We start from the raw sequence: 19,808 nt of genomic DNA, 5'->3' as shown, positions 1-19,808 counted from the left end.
AAATTGACCCCAGATCTCTAGGGCTACAAATTAATCTGCCTCCCTCTAACAATTTTTGTTATCCTTTCTTATTTGAAGCATTATTAATTCTCTTCTTTCACAACCCATCCAACTCAAATAAACCATTCTCTTTTCACCCTGCATGCAGCTGAGCAGGAGCCAAGGACAGATCACTTAGCTGAATAACATGCACTGGTACTAAATGAAAAATTAAAACTACAAATTTTTTAGATATCTGATTTCCTGTAAGTGAAATGTATTATTTGTTTAAACTATTATTTCTTTCCTCATTTCATAAAAATCAAATCACCCACAAAAACCTACATAAATAGAGCTTCAACTCTCATCTTGAGAAGTTTAATAAGAAAAAACTCTTCAGGAATTCCATCAGTATTCTGATAAAGAAATAGAAGTCATAATTCACCTTAATAGAAGAAAGTTTCCTTTCTCCAGGGGAAGAATTCATCAAGACTTCTCCTGTAGGTAAGATTTGACACATTTGCTTGTTTCTTCCTCTACTATTTGATCTCAGTACTTTATGACTATTTGATTGTCTGTTACTAAATTTTCAACTGGCAAATTCAATTAAAAACAGAAAGCAACAGTTCCATCCTGCTTACCTGATCAGCAAACGGTTTTGTTTATTACACAAAGGATGATACATGCCCCACTCTTGTGGTGGCGAGTTGGATTATATGAAATATTTCTTCCTTTATTGGAGTTATAAGGCCATCAACTTAACAGGCCAGCACCAGACAGGTGTGACCTTATCCAATTAAAGTAACAGTCCAGGCAATATTGCAAGTGACAGAGAAAATTCCTTAATGTGTAGAGGGCTTCTGTCTACATTACAGATCTTTTTTCTCTACAAAGATGCATGTTTTGTCCTTTTACAGAATGAGGATAAGAAAAGCACTGCAACAAGTATTGTGGAAGGTACAGTCATTGTCTAGCTTTGAAGTTAATAGAAATGGTCATCTCAGTTTTTTTTATTCCATACCTCTGCCCTTATGCATACCTACAATCCGATGGAATATTCCTGCTGTCTTGGATACTCTCAATAGAATTCTTCCTTGGAATTCACTCTTCCAAAGCCCGGGTTTTGGGACACAAACTAACACAGTTGGTGCCACTTATTAACTCTCAGTTGGGAAGTGAAAGTGATGGCAATCCACTAATTGGCTTGTAATTTGTAGGATACAAGTATTACCTGATCATAATTTGAATGAGTTTTTGTAATGCTTAACAGCCACACAAACAAGGGAGAGCTTTCTGTCAGACTTCAACAGTTGTCTAATCTTATATTTTCAAACCTCTCTCTTGAGACAGCAAGCTAAAGCATTTGTCAATTATATGATTATTCAGCCCCAGTTGATAATGGATTAAAATTCTGAAAATGAATGTCTCCAGTGATTGCCCAACATAAAACCCAACGGTGTATGTTATTTAAAGAACTTCAAGGATTTCACATCCATGTTAATTTCTTGTGAATTTAAAAACATACAAATAAGTATCCCTTGAGTACCATTTGCAGGAGCCTTATTTAAAATTTGAATATTTGCATAAAACAGTTTAAACAAGATGAAAACTGTATATTACAGGCTAAACTGCTTTAAAAGAAAGGAGCAGCACATTTTGTCAATACGTATTCCCATCTCTGCATTAGAAGAGCCAGCCTGGTTGCTCACAGCATGGTGGGGGTGGGTATGTGCACGCATGCATGTCAGTTTGGGTGTCAACCTTTGTCAGATACTTTATAAGCCAATGTACTCTCTCAACGGCATAGTGTTGGGATGGGGTTATTTTTGTGAATCCAGTTTAAGATTCAAAGTCAGCCAGCTCAAGACTTCACTCCTCCCTCATCCGATTTCAGAGGATCAATAAGTTCAAGATTATGCAGTTTCTAATTTCAGGCCTATACTTGCAAGAGAATTTTCAGAGAAGACTGCAGACTCTATGCCTTATGAATATGAGCACTCCAGTCACAAGCTTAGGTTAAAAAAAGGACAGAATAGTAAGATTGAGGGACAAGTATCACGAAAGTTAAATATAAGACCAATAAAAATAAAGTGAATTCTATTAAATGAATTTTAAGAAATAATTTTAGTAATCCCAATGATGTGAAAGTGAGGGAACAGGATATGCTTTTTTCCATGAATCATGGCAGTGCCTTTCCCATACATAATACAAACACTATGTGGGGTATGAACAAAGGTAGCAGACGTATCTAACCACAAAACAAGGGGCGGGGGGGGGGGGGGGAGCTACGGCATTCAACAGTACATACATTCTTCTCTTTCATCCAGGAGCACACATCCCTCACCACTGCAACACTCACTGTCAACTTCACTCTTTACCCTATAGAGATGCCAGCTTTCTGGGACCTCCCTTCCCCAAACTTGCAGCCACCATAAACAGATTCAGCTCCCCAACCTACTCTCCATTCAAGGGCAGGGGGCCAGAAAACACACTGAAGGACTTGTGTAGTTTTTTTAAAGTGCATATCAGATACTCTGAGGGGCAGACCTGTTTGATTTCCACCAGGAGTTAAATCAAAGGAAAAACTGTTAAGGAAGAAACCAACAGGAAATGGCAAAGATAAGAGGCATCTTCAAAGGAGTGATAATGGCAGCCATAGATTAAGTAGCAGCTACCTAGCTGGCTCCATTGAGGCTGCTCTTCCCAAGGCGAAGCCTAGAATCAAAGGGGTTCCTAAACCTTGAAAATGGGGGCCTCAGGAAGGAAGATGGGTGAGTTAGTTGTCAGCCAACAGAGGTAGATACCAAAACTGACAGAATATGGCCACAATACCAAGACTATACTAGTATAACTACAGTTCTGTAGCTACACTGGTATAAGTCTATGCTATAGATGCAGTCTACACCTATAGAAGGGGTTGTTCTGTAGGACCACCTCCCTGAGTAACAGCAGCTAGGCTGACAAGCAGTCTCCCACAGACCTACTTGTGTCTACATTGGATTAGGCTTAGATAGGGAAATGAGAATAGGACTTTTAACAACCCATTTTCCTAAATGCCGGTTCCCTTTGGTAATAAAATACTACTTTGTTCTCCCTTTGAGGTAATACTACAAAGCTCTTTTTGAGTCACTTTAAATGTAGACCCCAAAAGTGAACGGGCTTACTGGTGCCAAATGGAGTTCAGCCTGTCCTATTAATGGGGCTGGGAAAACAAGAGGGCTGCAGCCCAGAGATCCAGTTTAACAATAGGTGGACTGCATAGTTTCTCGGAGAGTGAAGGAAGCCAGGCCTGTTGCAAGAGGGGTGCACTCAGGGAGGGACTGAAAAGGAGTCTCAGGTGCAGTTTACATTGGAACGATGACACAGATGCACACATATTTGAGCCTTCACACTTGAACCATCTTTGATCAGTTAGCTCAAAGACATTGTAAATCTTGGTCTCTCAGCTAACCATAGTGCATAAAAATTCATTTAGGATGACCAACTTTTTTTTGTTTAATTAACAAACCACCCCAGAGAACCCACCTTATGTGCAAATTGTTGGCTTTCAAAGTGTAGTTCTTAAGCCAGAAGAACAATCATGAAGTTCAGAATGTTTTGGGGAGGGGGAAGGGGAAAAGCTACTTTGTAATTAATGGAACTTTGAAATTGGCCAAGTTTTCTTGAAAGTCACTAGAAGATTCAAGGTTTACTGAATTTGTGTGCACATAAAACAGACAGGACACTCTGTACTTTAAATGCAAAACCAAAAGACAATTTCAACTATCGCATCACAATGGCTGTCATAGAATGAGGAAGGCACATTTTTGGAAGAAAAAAAGACAGCATTGTCAGAACTGTTACAGTTTTAATCATTTACATTTCAAGAAACCATTCTTAGTCTCTTAAGGAAAAGGGATGGCTAGAGGGTTAGTTTGCCATCTCATTTTCTCCAGAAAGCATTTGCTACAATACAGGCAAAGAATGCATATCTTGTAATAGGATATTGTTTTTTCAGCCCTTCTGAGTGGGGAGTTATAGAAGGCCTAATTAAAGCTATGGTTTACCAGTAAAGCTGAGAACTATACTTCACAGAACTGAGGATGGCTCAAAAGGAAGGAGAAAGTAATGCATCCATAAACTCCACAAAAAGTTAAAAAAAAGCTATTTTTGTTTTGTTTATAACTGTTTCAATACAAATTTATCATATCAGTGCTATGGCTTCAACACTTTCCTCTCCTAACCCCCTTCCCTCTCCATATTCTGTAAACTATAGTTAAGGTGGTTTAAAATAACCTACCTGACAATTTTTCTAATTTGATATTCTTACACATTTCTACTGGAAAAAAAACACAGCGATACTGCACAAGATGACACTTATTGAAAACCTGACTCCTTCACGAGACTGGGTTGAGATGAATGGCAGCAGAGGCGCTGGAAAGTGCAAATGGTTTGTCACACATACCATGCCTATATAGTCATATAAAGGATTCCATACATAGTGAATCCACACATAATGAATGGCAAAAACAGTCGTTTTGAGTGCCAAAAGATAGTTTGCAATGCTCTGTTCAACCCTAAACAGAAGATAAATTATTCACTGTCATTGGAATATGCTACATAACATGAACATGTTCAAACTGATCAAGATATTATAAAAACAAAAGCTTATATTTTCCCCATTTATTTTAAAAACATTATTCAAAATATTACGTGAAAGTCCAAATATGATAAAAATTACTGCAAGAAAATAGTTCAGGCATATTGTTTATGCTTCACTTTCTTATGGTTATCAAAAGAAAACATGTAACTGTAGGGGTTTACTATTTATGAACTATTTCACCCATAACATATCATGCCATCACAATTCTTCTCATGCTAACATCTGTAAAGTTTTGACCTTTTTCAAAACAGCACATTACCACTTGTATACCAAGTCATTAATTGTGGTTCTTATTCACCATTATTTACATGTTTATCAGCTCTGAAAATTAAATCAAACAGAATGTACAAAAAGAAAAACTATGAAAATTTTACATCTCATGGAAAAAACAAATAGCTGAACTACGTAGGACAAGGTAAAAAACCAAACATACCAGTAACTTGCTGTACACCTAATTCACGTGTAAAATTAATTTTGACAAAATTAAATAAAGGTGCAGTGTTGTCCACAGATTGTGGCAACCCATATGCTTTTAATTTCTACCCCACCTGCCAATTACTTGGGTATAGGATAATATCAAAATTAATCATACTAACATTCCCAGACTTAACATGTTTGTAGTATACAAGAAACCACATGATTGCATAGCATAATTGCCTTAAAATTCAGGGGAAATTTTTGTTGCACTTGCCTGCTAGGTATATTTTTATTTTATAAATTATACCATGAAGCTTATTTTCAGTTCAATAATCTTAAAATGACAGATGAAGTTTCCATAAGTAGAGTTACAGAGTAAATCTTGGGCAATCAAGAAACAGCAATACTTTCATACAAACTTGGGATATTCCAAAGAAATGTAAGGTATAACTTGAAGTCAAGTCATGCTTGGTACATAATTATACTTTTAATTTTAAAATACTTTACTGCATGAAGCATCTAGAGAAGAATATCAGCATAAAGTTTGTCACATTAGGTAGCCTAACATGAGAAGAGTCTGAGTTTGCCTAGTGCTGCAAAACTTTCATCTAGATATCTTTTGGCTATCTATACATGGAAAAACATTTAACTGTGTAAGATAGCTCATAAATCCAGCTATAGTAATGATTTGCAGAAAGAGACCATTAATTTAATTCAGTGATGGCAGACTCAATTTATCAGATCTAAAATGTTTTATGCCCACATTTTTATATTAGCCCTGTTGGCGCTGCTCTAGACAGAAGGACAGGATGCACAAAAGAAAATGAAATAAAGGAAAAAAACAAGTGAAATAAATTGTTTAAATCTAGTTTCTGTACATGTGATTTGAAATTTGACTGTCGACAAAGAATTTAATGCTAATAATATATGCCCTGTGTCTTACATAAGCTTTAATCTCAAACCCGTCCAGGCAAGAGAGACATCTCATTTCAGTACAAACTTTTTATGGCTGACACTGCACAACATTATAGAAAAAGTCAGGCAAAGAAAATAATTCAGCAAATTGATGCTTTTAAAAAATGTAATCATTGGTTATCTTCAGCGAAGGCATTGCTTCATTAACATTTTGATCTAAACGATGATATTCCACTGTTCTAGAGCAAAGACCATCACGCCACCTTCGGCTCTGGACCAACAAGAAGATCTGGAAGAAATCACAACCAATTTTGATACGGATGAAATGACAATGTTGTGCAAATGTTTCACTTTTGTCAGCTAACGTAACAGCTACATTTGTAATCACACAGCCCCATCCAGAGCTACCAGCATGACTGGTGCTAATCCACTCACTGTTAACCCACCTCTTGTCCACACCAAGACTTCTCCCACAACTTGGCTAGCACAGGTACAGCTCCATAATGGCAAAGGCATTAGTATTAACAGCATGCAAGTTTTCAGCACAGTCAGCGTTAGGTAACGTTGGTAAAAACCTTTGTCTGATACACCCTGAAACTTACACTGTTGTTACTGCCAGTCAGAGAATGCTGAAAAGATTCTGTAGTTTCAGCAGTAGAGTATTTTCTGCTGCTACTCTCCAGCAACAAAGGAGCATGCAGTATCAACCCAACCAAAGTCTGCGTACTCTCAGCATCAAGCTGTAGTTATGGGAGTTGTGAAGACAGAAATCTCTGTCTCTGTGCTGACACAAGAGACAACCAAGATAAAATTTTCAACAGCACCTAGCAATTTAGTCTTTGGTCCAAGTCCTATTTCCAAACATGTCATATGCACTTCTAAAAATTTTACCTATACTCAGCAATGCACTTGTTTTTGGTATAATATGGTGTTATAAGTTAGCCATGTTAGTTTCAGACCCAATAAAACATAAGACCAAATAAAGTTAGCTAAAGGGATAAAGAAAAAAAGAACAGGGAAAGAGAAACATATTTAAACTTCTTGGAGCATTAAATTAAGAAAATGCACACACGTTTGAAATAAACTGTGGGCTGTCACGTCATAGCTGTAGATTCTGAAATAAGATAACACTGATAAGACTGCAGAAAAATATTTCAATGATGATCTGATTTCATCATCAGATAGCTACAGTCAGAGATATGTTAGAACTGCGAACAAAAGTAACCCAACATGCTAATTATCCAGCTGTGATAGGGCAAGGGTTAAATCCTAGGCATACCTACAGTTCAAAAATGGTCTCAAATTGTAAGCATTATCACCATCTCAGGAACATTCTCACTTTACTGAAGATTAAATTTTCCTTAAATTGAGGTTTATAATCCTGTGCAGACCCAAAATTAGTTCATCAATCTCCTTGCCCTTGATCTTATTTCTAGAAACCATATATCATCATAGCATATTACTGAACTGATTGATTCTCGATGTTATCATTTAATTGATTTTCCCAACCTAAAATGCTGCTAGTTCTAAATTAGCTTTCTTTTTTGTACAGATATTAATGATCTGCACATTAAGATCACAAAACAGAATACTGTTTGTAAGTGTACTTAGACCATTAGCACAACTAAGTAGTTTTTATTTAAAACATTTTTCAAGGTTTCAAAGCAAAAATTACTTTGAAATATTAAAGTGGAATTTTTCATCTCGCTTTCATAGTATACCTACCTTTCTCTTATTATGATATGTGATATAAACAACAGCTACTAAGAAAGCAATAATAACCAGGTGGAAAAAGAAATGGGTGTCTTCTTCCAATCCTGAGACGGAGTCCTTTATCTTGGCATCAAGAGATTTTGTGTGCTCATAACTTCCAAAGCTATCAGTCTCCTCATCTTCTGGCAAATCTAGAAGGTCTGTATTATATCTGGAATTGGACGTCATCTCATAATGGCCATAGTCATCACGCCCATCAGGCTCCATAGTTTCTTTTGCTGCTGGGGGTGAACTATTCAGTATGTCTTTGAAGTCTGTTAGGAGACCCTCTTCCTCAATTTTAGTATCTTCAGAAGCATCCACATCCATTTGTGAAATGGGACTAACAGATGTGGCATGAGTTGCAACAGATGTGGCTGCGTCATCCTTCACGGTAGTTGGTCTAAGTGTGACAATATTATCGACTTTAAGAGTTGAGGACATTTCTTTTTTTGTTGTAGTTATCAAATTGTTCAGACTGGCTGTTGAACTCTGAGATGTACTGAACACTTCACTGTCATTTTTAATAGCATCTGCAGTATCTGGGCGAAAGGAGAAAAGACATTTTTCTAGGTTTGTTTTTGTTCTTTAGATTTGTGTACAAACATACTCACTAAGTCTCTTGACTTATTTTACAAGGAAGTCATACCTCAATGAATTAGGCCCATTTTGGAGTGCAATGGTTTTAAAACCAGAATATACAGTTCTGCCAGTTCACAACAGAGAAAAATGGAACAGGGATCATAAAGTATGCTACACTAGTATGTTAAACTGTTTAGTGACTTGAAATATAGGTTTTGGTTACTATTCAGTTTTACAACAGTAAAAGATCTCACTGTGGAGTTGACAAGTCTTGCAGTGTATAAACCCCAAGATTTAAACAGATATTACTCTAAAAACGTCAGACCCCTGTAAATAAAGTTCATTCTATTTTCAAATACCATATTCACACCTTTTCTGAAGAACTTCTTCTAGTATATTTATAAGTGGACGGAGTTGATTAGGGCAACAATACGACAGGCACATTAAATTTTCCCAATCTGCCATAGCATCACACAACCATTAGCAAAGAGGTAGATGCATTTACAAATTCACTCTGGACTGGTATTTAGAATAGAAGATCTCTATATTAAATTTTAATAGTCTCAAATATTTACTTCCAAAGAACCAAAAAACAAGTCTATCAACCTCAGAAACCACTTTTCATCTTTAAGTGAAAAATGGATTTCATTTCAATAACTCATTTTAAAAGACCCACATGAATCAAGAGAAACCAGGAACTTGAAAGCTTAGCCTGACACTTCACCTGCAGATCAAACTGTTCCCTTTCCACTTTGCCCACCCGTGAAAGTTACTCAACTATCAGCACTAAACTTTGATTGTCCTTATTTTCAGTTTTCAGAGGAACAGCCGTGTTAGTCTGTATTCGCAAAAAGAAAAGGAGTACTTGTGGCACCTTAGAGACTAACCAATTTATTTGAGCATGAGCTTTCGTGAGCTACAGCTCACTTCATCAGATGTTTACCGTGGAAACTGCAGCAGACTTTATATACACACAGAGAATATGAAACAATACCTCCTCCCACCCCACTGTCCTGCTATTACCAGCAGGACAGTGGGGTGGGAGGAGGTATTGTTTCATATTCTCTGTGTGTATATAAAGTCTGCTGCAGTTTCCACGGTAAACATCTGATGAAGTGAGCTGTAGCTCACGAAAGCTCATGCTCAAATAAATTGGTTAGTCTCTAAGGTGCCACAAGTACTCCTTTTCTTATTTTCAGTCTGTGTCATGATATTGAAAGGTGATATGCAAAGCAATGAAGTGCGTTGTATTCTTATGGTGTCAATGTTGGGTTTAAAAAACAACCCTACACAAACATCAGAGTTTGAGACTTGCCCCACCTTCCTAGAAGATAGTAGTAATCTTTGGAGAACCTGGGATAGGTTTCATCCTCAAGCTTTGATGTCCTAAGGTGCACTTGGCATCCCATTCCTACTCATCTAGGGGCCAGGAAAGCTTCAACTGAGGTTTCAGCCTGCACCTGTAGTGTTATTTTCCTGCTCCTCAAGATTGCAAAACTCCTCACTCCTCAGGGCATAGCTTCAAGAGATTCTTAGGAGGAGAGAATTTGCATTCCACTCACATCCAGGTACTTCCTAGGAAATCCACTTCATATGCATTGTTCCAAAAAGCCCTCTGAAATTCCTAATAACTTCCAGAGTAATCTTGTCTTCCTGCTATAGCGTTCCATACAATCTCACAGTAGAACATAAAAATTTTAATTTTTAATACAATTAACTCCAAAAGATATTAAACTAATTCAATAAGGTTTAATTTAATTCAATAAAATTAATTCAGGATATTGCACAAAATGGTCAGTATGTCACACCGTCTTCCACCAGAAGTATATAACTTAGCACAATTCAAGAAGAACACTAACTTACATCATTTCTCTATGGAGTATCTGCTTAAACCCAGAACACTATCTGGAAGTTCAGCAAACAAATGATGAAAAAGACTACACTTACAGAAGAAATGAAGAATTAATCTATTAATAAATGTAATTTACAGCCAAAGAATCACAATTCACCTCAAAATTATGGCTTTTATAGGGCCCCCACTTCTTCAATGTTTTCCACTGAAAAAGGAAAATTTGTTTTCATCTGAGAATTTCCTTTCTTGAATTCCTCATGTCACACGATCACAAAAGTGGGTTTTTCCACTCTCTTGTAAGTGATCAGGGGGAAAACCGACCCCTTGTTCTGGCTAGGACATGTGACTGCATCTTCTGCACCTTTCCCAGAAGGATCTCAAGAAAGCGTGAAGTGGTAGCAAAAACATGCAGATACCTACAATGATACATGTGGATACGAATGTGGAGGTATACCTCTTTCAGTCCTTTTGATGAGGAAATCCCAACAGAATAAGGCAGGTATCAGAATCATGGAAGAGACCTCTTCCCCAAAAAAAAAAAAAAAAGTAATTTTGTTTTTGTTGAGGGAACCAAAGTTCCATATGAAACTGGGTAAGGAAAAGTTACTACTTTAAGAATTAAAATACTGTCAAAGCTCCGTAACAAGTAGAGGTCCATAACCTACCATTTGCAACAGAGGCAGAGAAATCTGGGAAAGACTCAGAAGGGGCTGTCCTGTTCCCTGGGCAGGACAAAAGTCTGGCCTGCCTCAATCATCCAAAAGAGAAGGGAAACCCACTATTAATTAAGACTGTGAGAAAGAAAGGGAGCAAGAAATTATTTTCACCACTTGCAAGTAGATCTGAAGTTACGTATAAGCAGCACAAGCACTGAAGGACACTGTCAAAGCTTACAAGGTCTAAAACGATCAAGAACCCAAATTGAAAAGATCCGAGCACTGATTTTTTTCCAGAGTCTGACCCATTTAACAAAATAATCAGCACTCCAATAATTATATAAATAAAGTCAGATAATATCCATATTCCAGCTAAACATTCTAAATGGGCACAGGGTTTGTGTGATGTGCACACTATGGCTTCACCCTGCAAACGTGCTCAACTGCCAAGACAATGAAATTAGTTTAGGGGAAAATGTTGCTTTGCCTGCTTTATGACTGGTGGTAAAAAGGGTCTCTTTACTCATCAAACTATGAATTCACTAACAATGTTACAGGGCAGAGGTCACATGACCATACATAAGCACACAGAAAACTAATAGAGAAGTTCTATTTTAAGATGTGATTAAGACATTTTTCTTCATTTTCACTTCCAGCAGTTTTACTGTTCAATATTTTTGTGTGTTTGCAACTGAAATGTTTAGCAGGTTTACAACACAGTACTAAAAACCACATACCAAGCTATTTAACAAAGTAGCAGATTTCACTGCATTTATTCGTAGTACATTTTTCTTCGTTAATGATTACGCTGTTCAAGGCATGGCACATGAAATAAGGTTGACTGACTTACAATTATACTTTTTACTCCATGTTAAAATGTCAAAGTGCCTTTCTTGAAAGCTGCAATATAAAACTGCTCTGAGTTTTAGAGAAAACTGAAAAATTCTGTGAAAAGACTTCCTTGGCACGTGACAATAACTTTCGGGAGCTACAGCAGAAAATTTAGCACAGATTTTTAGCGTGTCAGCAAAACTTCACTATACACTAGATTTTAAACCAAGTACAACTGATAAAATTTCTCTATGTATTTCACATGAAAACTAATCAGTCTGACAATATCAGCAGTAGACTTTACTTTTTAAAAGTCTTCATGTCTACTGCAGAAATCTTAAAATACTCCAATTCACCTGCATTAGCATAATCTTGCAGTATCATTATGTCCAGGATCACAATTTTGTAACAAGTGTATAGATTACATTTTAAAAAAAACTTAAAGTGGAACATAGGAACTACAAGATTGGATCAGAGCCAAGATTTAGTCCAGTATTCTGTGTCATAGTAGTCAATACCAAAGGCTTCAGAGGAAGGCATAAGAACTCTGCAGATGCAGGTATCATAAACCTGGCCCCCACATTTGGTCTCAAATTGATCTCTAATAGTTAGAGATTGTAAGCCTTTGTGTTTCAGGGCATAAGCCAAAGTCCTAAGAATATTTATATTACGGTTTGGAAGACTTATTGTTTAGAATAAACTAAGTTGGCAGAGTCACTACATTCTGTTTGGGGAAAAAAAAAACTTAATACATTTCAAGCCAGAACCTTTAATTCAAAGTGATTTTGGGTGGGATTTTTCAGTAAAAAAAATAATAGAGTGACCTAGAAGCACAAGTCTCAGTGAAAGTCAACGGAACTCATACTCCTGAGTGAATTTTTTTGATGAATATTAAATTCACTGAAAAATGCATTTTTCAGAGCACTGAAACTATTTGTGATTTTAGGTAGAATTCAGCAGATTCTGAAATGCAGAACCATTTCATTTTGACAATTTTAAAACAAAACATTTTGAAGTTTCATCCTGAAATGAAGTTCTCTTGAAATTTATCTAAACAAAAAAAAAAAAGGGGGGGGGTGAAACACCAAAAAAGTTTCAGGTTAACTAAACAGTTGCTTTGACTCTACACAAAACAGGGGAAGGGGGCAAGTTCAGATTTGGTTTGAAACCAACCAAAATTATGGAATTTTTCCGTCCTCCCCCCCACCCCCCCGGGTTTAAATATGTCTACACTTGGGCTTTTGGTCACATGGTTACATTGGTTAAGGGTGCAATTTTTTTTCACTCTTAACTGACATTGCTATGCCAGCAAACTTTCAAGAATAAACCAGCTTTAGGTATTTCTAAAAATCCCATACCACACAAGATGTGTTTTACCCAATGATTTTAAAAGTCAACATGAGCATATCACCATTCAACAATTTCCACATTATCCCGTAAGTTTAAATTCTTCCGTTGCTGTTATCTTAGACTACTACAGTGGACTAACATAAATCCTATAATATTAGGATGTTATGTAATCATTATCCATGTTAGCTTGAATAAAACTAAATTTTTCAGAAGACTGCAATGCCATCAAGTTGTTCTTAAAGAACCTAATTGGGACTCAAAACAATTTTAATACAAGTGTTTTACCCCAACTAGACAAAGGTGGAATTTTAGTGGCACAACTCATATTAAACACAACAACAAATAAACACAACAAATAAATACTCCGCACCGTGCTTGAACATTCATTCCAGAGGAGAATTGGAAGTACAAAAAAAAAGAATGATATTGCAAAACAGTCCATCCATGAGAACAAAGCTAATGACAAGACCTATGCAGGACTGGGACAATTTTGCAAAGTGCTGCATAAAAGCAGGATAAATATGAAAACAACATGAAGTCCTGGATTGAGATGCATCTGTTTACAGAAAATCAGATTTCCCTCTGTAAGGAGGGGGGAAAAAAAAAAGCTCATAATGGCCAATAGGTCTAAGTGTGCAAAATAATGAAAATTCTCAACACCTTGTATCAGATCAGGATCAGACCATAGAACTGCTCATTTTATGGCACTTTACCTCTATCACAAAACATGAGGAGACTGCTTAAAAAATAAAATCACATTATGTACCGCAGTTTGAAAAAGCATTTGGCATGCCAAAAATACATAGGAATGTATGTTCTAAAACAGTGCCATTATTTATGGTTATTTAATAATTTATTAGTTCTTTGGCATATTGAAAAATTACGAACTTCGGCACCTAAAAAACTCTAGGACTGAATCATTCACAACCAGCCACTTTTTGTCAGATTACTTATCAATAAAATGTTATACAGACGCTAGAATGAATCAAGTTACTCACAGACCCAAGTACGTTTATAAAGGACTAAAGCTGAACAAGCTACTCTTTGTTTATAAGGCAAACTTTTACAACATGAAATAGGCTTTAACCAATTGTAAAAACAAAAATCCCTCAGCTAACCCCAGTTGAGTTAGACATCATGGAGCCTTCTAGCTCCTAAAATAAAGGAGAGTCACAAATAATCTAGTCCTGACTAGAGGTACCATTTACCAAATATAAGGAAACTATTTCTTTAAACTACTACCTTTGCTACTAGTGATGGAATTTTACATAAAATTTTTTTTTAGTTTTTACTAGCAGAAAAAATAAATACTTGATTGGTGATGCCAAGATGAGCATTCCCCAGATCTAAAGCTACAGTTCTGCCAGGAAATCCATCAATGCCCTATTTCTGTTAGCTGGCACTGTAACTGATGGCATTAAACAGGAAAGACTTTCCATATGGACAGTCACATCTTATGTGAATGCCTCCAAAAAAAAAATCATTACACTTAAAGGCTTCAATAGAGAGCCAACGAGCTACAAGGAAGAAGTCCATACAGAGAGCCAATAAACAATTTATCCCACATTACTCCATCATAACAGATGATTCATTCAACCAAGACTTATACCATATGATAAGTTTACAATAAGATCAAATAGTGTATTATTGAGACATTCACAGAGGTCACACACTGTGACAAAGTCTGACAAGGAAATCAGTATAGCCACTGAAAATTCTTTACCTTTTTGTAAACAGACAGAACAATACTGGCAAGTGTCAAACATTTAACACGTTATATGAAGAAAACGGAAAAGAGGAAATATGGCTTACTGTTCAAGGCACTTCCTTTTAGATTTGTTTGTATATCCTTGTAAAGGAGATATTTAAAGAGATACCATCAACCTGAAATCTAGTCAATAAAAACAAAATAAAAATAATTCCTCCTTCTCCTTATGACAGATATTGCAACCCCATGCAATATCTTTGGGAACCAGGTTTATTAAGTTTATGTATCACTAACTCCAGAAGAAGAGCATGGACAGCTCGACCAGGAACTAAAGACAGTGGGGGGTGTTTAAGGTGAATCACTTAAGACCGGTTATAAACACCTCCAGAGAGGTACCACCCCTTCAGAAGCCAACAGGAAAATCTTTTGATCTAAATGGCTGGATTTAAACAGACTCAGGACCTTCTATCCAATGGAGGCCCTGACCCTTGCAGAAGGGCTGGAAAGAGTGTGGCTTACCCAGGGCTCATATGACTGAGCAGTGACCTCTGGTAAGCTTTTAGAATGCATATAGGAACTTTTATTGGTTTTTATATTTGTTTTCTCTAATTCTTTTACCTTAAGAATAAAGATCTTTGCTTACAAAAAGCAAGGTACCTTGTAACTGCTAGCAATACCCTGTTCATAGCCCTCAGAGAGAAAACAACGCATGGTTGTTGGCCTTTAGGCAGACTAGCTTGCTGGAGATATCGCTGTATAAGGCAAGGAGCTCCGCAGCCTTAAATCCCCCATCAAGAGGGAGACAGCCACAGGTCTCCACCCAAGAGAGGTGATGGCTGGGAGCCAGAAACCTTAAGTGGGTATCCTTGAGGGACCACAGAGGAGGAACACGTGCCCTGAAAGTGAGACACCCCTGAATCTCCCTGCTATTTTTGTGAGGCTCACAAAGACAGTTTCCTATTTTTAAGAAGGTTTCTCTGTCCCTTGTTGTTTATCTTTCATACAAACAATGGGGGAAACGGACTATACACAAATATTGGACAAAGTAAAATGGAAAAGCGAAGCTCATTAATCATTTTCAATTGCAAGAATATTACATGCAACAACAGTAGACAAAAAAATCAGAAAGGATTGTGATAGTTAAGTTGACAGTGTCCCTTTCAGTAAACTCTATGGCATACTGTACTAGGATCATATGAATGGCTTTTCTGGACATGCAGAGTATTATTGACTATTGGCTCTAAAGTGGTTAAGACATTTAAAATTCATAGCATAGTAGTTGAACTATAATCAACTTTTTGGTTTAGGAATGTAACCAGAGGTCTAATCCAACACAACAATCCTCAGCAGCCAATGATACCATTGACAATTCATGCCATATCTTAAAACTTCTATTCACATGCATGGTGAAAGAAAATACATAGTTTATTTGCTGCCACTACATGTGGCATGGTATTTAAAGTCAGACACATGAATATACAGGTGCAGTGAAGTGCATACTATGAAGCACCAGCTTGCTTGCTGACACTTTGGGGAGACCTATATGAAGAGGACCTGGCTGCAGCGATGGAAAGAGCCATCGCTTGTGCACGGTTCTGGAAAAAATCTAGTTCATGACATGGGCACAAGAAAACAAAGAAGGCAAACGTAAAAACTTTTCAGGGCATGGGCCATATCTTCATGCGTTTGCACAACATGATGAGGCCCTATATATAAGCTGAAGTGTATCACTTTATATTTGAGGCATTTGTTCATGCTGTAAGACAAATGTATTCATTTGTATTTTCACCTCAAACTATGCCTTTTTAGCTCACTGCTTGAGAGAAGCTTATGAAAGTCTGCTCCTCAACTGAATTTATATGGGTGGACCCTGCACTGAAGTCAATAGGGCTGAACTGACTTGGATGAAAAAATTAGGAAAGAGTTGCAAAAAAAATTAATTTTATCCAGTTTCATATTTGTAGTTACTGGTCATGGGATATGCTGGGCAGCTAACTCTATGAAGTGACCTCACCTGATAGAGTTGGATTTTGAAGGACCCTGAGGTAACTGCTAAAACTAATGAAATGCATATGTAGCAGAATTTAGCTTTCCCTTTGAACTATCAAGTTTTGTATATCCTCACATTTTTAATTCTCACAAAATGAGTGGTTTTGAAACAAACCTTCCTAAAGCCTACACATATGCAGAAGGAAGAAGTTCTTATTAGCCAGCAATTATATTTATAGAAATGGACCTCCCTTTCAGAACTAAAACTATCAAGCAGTTACTACTGTGTACGGTATAAAGCATTTGACTTTTAAGAAACTCAAATCATACTATTTGTGGAGTGATTCAGAAAACAAAAGAGTTTTTTTCCCCCCCATAAGCTATTTTTACATCAATAAAACAGGTAATAAACTTTAGGAATAAAGTTTAAAATTCTTATTAAACATACATCATTCAATTGGCCATATATCTTTGAATTGTGATCTCTGGGCTTGTCTATACTTAGATTTTATAGCACTCTAACTTGCTGGCTCAGGGGCATGAAAAATCACACACACCCCGAGCACAACAAGTCTGAGCGCTTTAAAACACTAGCGTGGACAGGCTCCGAACGCTGGGAGCCGCGCTCAGGGGCCAGGCAGGATAGTCCCACGGGCCGGATGTGATCTGTAATTTGCCCATCTCGGATATAAACAGTGTGTTCACATTTACCTTTTAACTTTTAAAAAAAATATTTTAAAGGTTTACTTTGTGCATAGGACAATGCTGTTAAATTAAGCAGTCTGTCAGCATTCCTTATTCTCTGGAATACACAACATTAAAAGCAACAAAGACAGGTTAAAACTAGATGTTGCTGAACAGAAACAAGGTGAGAAACATCTGGTGTATCAGCTGATGGGAGTGACCTATATATTTACCAAGGCCTGGGCTGGGGGGCAGGTCCTCCCCCTTGGAGCAGAGAAGAGCAACAAAAATTATTAAACGTCTTTAAAACATGACCTATGAGGGAAAATTGAAGAAATCTGGGTTTGTTTAGTCTGGAAAAGAGAGGACTGAGAGGGGACACAACAGTTTTCAAGTACATAAAAGGTTGTTACAAGGAGGAGGGAGAAGAACTGTTCTTCTTAACCTTGGAAGATAGGACAAGAAGCAATGGCCTTAAATTACAGCAAGGGCGGTTTAGGTTGGACATTAGGAAAAACTTCCTAACTGTCAGGCTGGTTAAGCACTGGAATAAATTGCCTAGGGAAGTTGTGGAATCTCCAATCACGGAGATTTTTAAGAGCAGGTTAGACAAACACCTGTCAGGGACGATCTAGATAATACTTAGTCCTGCCTCACTGTAGGGGACTGAACTAGATGACCTCTCATGATCCCTTCCAGCCTTAGCATTCTATAATATCTAAAACATCTGAATGATACCAATGTTTTAAAGGCACACTACCAATTAGAAATTATGGGAGAAGTGTGTCTTCAAAACTACTTCACTTCGTCTTTAGGCAGTATGTCAAACTAAAGCTATAGCTACATTACGAGGCTTTGAGCGATATGGCTGTGCTGCTACAGCCAGGCCGCTAAAAGGCGCACAAAAACTTCCACCCCGCACGAACAGCGGCGGCTTTGTCATCAAGAGAGCTGACAAAGTGCTGTTCACACCAGCACCCTGTGTCAGTAAAACTTTTGTCACTGGGTTTTTTTTAACACCCCCTGAATGACCAAAGTTTTGCCGATGAAGTGCCAGTGTAGACAACACCATACTGTAGAAAACGTAACGTCTGCCAGTAAAGTTAATTGTGTGAGATTCCTGTCATCAACACCTCTCTCTAGAGGTAAAATAGCAACAGGAATCCTCCTAATTTTATCGGGATAATATCATTAGGCAGTAGTTCACAAGACACAGCTTTCTGGGTTCTTTGCCATTCATGATGAGACTGGAAAAGAAAAGCACCTGCAGCAGATTTTCAAACTTCTGAACTCAAAAATGCTAAATTAAAGCCCTGAGAGGAAGGAAGGCAGGAAACGCAGAACTGGTTTAGCACAGGATGTGGGGGGAGAAACTACTCATGAAAACACACTTGAGTAAAATAAATGGAGTGTCTCCCCGATTTAAACATTTTCCCATTAACGGAACAGGGGTCCCCCCCACAACGCCGTCTCCTCCTCACCCCCCGACAGGTGCCCCCACTTCACCCCGAGCCCTTCTCTCACCTCTGGTGAAGGGGCTGTCCAAGGGCCTGTTTGCCCACAGCAGTCTTCCCAGGCGCCTTCTTCTGACCCTCCCTCCGCCGACCCCGGCGCCCCTCCCTGCGCAGGTTCCCCCCATTCCCCGAGCCCAGGCAGCGCCTCCCCGCTGCCCTCCGCGCCCCCCGCACTCACCGTTGCCCAGCTGGCTGCAGGCCGGCACGGCCAGGCCAACAAGCAGCAGCAGGAGGAGGGAAAGGGCCCGGCCCGGCGGGGACGCCGCTCTCGCAGCTCCCCGCAGCCTCTCCCCGGCAGCGGCCATCTTTGCGGGCACAGTGGGGCGATGGGCTCGGAACCGGAACACGGACGTGGCTAGGTCCCGCCTATCGTTGCTAGGACGTGAAGTTCCGCGACGGTGACGCGCTCCCCCCCCTCCACCACCAAGCGCTGTCAGAACCTCGCGCCCCTGCGCCGTGGCAGAGAAAAGGCAGGGACGGCGCATGCGCACCGTAAGGGGCCTGATTGCGCACGCGGCGTAGAAGGCTCCGCATACGCTTGTTTGAAGGGGGCGGCAACTTCCAGGCAGACTCGGCGGCGGCCGCCAGAGAGCTGGAGTGCGAGTGCGCATGTGCCAAACGGGGCGGTTCGTGTGCGGCGGTGCCCGGACCGTTTATAGGGCCGCGGCCGGCGGCGCACCTGTGAGGAGGGTTGGTGCGGGGCTAAGCGCTCCCGCCGGGGGGCGGGGCCCTGGCAGTCCCGTGGGCGCCCCACTGAAAGCGCAGGTCCTCGGCTCCGCCTCAGGATCCTGGGCCTCCGCGCACCCTACCTAGTACCGCACCGAGACAGGCGTGTCCACCGGCAGCGCCGCCCCCGGGGGCCCCGGGCTCTCGTGTCCGGCCCCCAGCGGGCCTGTGGGGCCGGGCGAGCTGCTCCCTGACTAGGGAGACTATAAGA

General features: G+C 39.0%; 1 protein-coding gene across 1 annotated transcript; it reads right to left on the bottom strand.

The window, feature by feature from the left end:
• Positions 1-3,806: 3,806 nt before the first annotated feature.
• On the bottom strand, positions 3,807-19,497 carry C8H5orf15 (chromosome 8 C5orf15 homolog). Its single transcript, XM_048861847.2, has 3 exons — positions 19,050-19,497; positions 7,679-8,247; positions 3,807-6,242 (listed from the first exon to the last, which is right to left on the bottom strand). Exons 1-3 carry the CDS (start codon positions 19,480-19,482, stop codon positions 6,111-6,113), a joined length of 1,134 nt encoding a protein of 377 aa, XP_048717804.2. The 5' UTR covers positions 19,483-19,497; the 3' UTR covers positions 3,807-6,110.
• Between the last annotated feature and the right edge of the window lie 311 nt (positions 19,498-19,808).

This window comes from Caretta caretta, chromosome 8 (assembly GCF_965140235.1).
Source record: "Caretta caretta isolate rCarCar2 chromosome 8, rCarCar1.hap1, whole genome shotgun sequence".
Taxonomy (NCBI): domain Eukaryota; kingdom Metazoa; phylum Chordata; order Testudines; family Cheloniidae; genus Caretta; species Caretta caretta.
The sequence above is the reverse complement of the archived record's forward strand: the minus strand, read 5'-3'. Positions and strand labels throughout refer to the sequence as shown.

Coding starts and splice junctions, on each gene's coding strand:
- C8H5orf15 (XM_048861847.2), bottom strand. CDS start 19,482: ATGCGCACTCGCACTCCAGCTCTCTGGCGGCCGCCGCCGAGTCTGCCT. Junction 8,248..19,049: donor CTGCAGCCAGCTGGGCAACG/GTGAGTGCGGGG, acceptor CCTTTCGCCCAG/ATACTGCAGATGCTATTAAA. Junction 6,243..7,678: donor CATATCATAATAAGAGAAAG/GTAGGTATACTA, acceptor GATTTCTTCCAG/ATCTTCTTGTTGGTCCAGAG.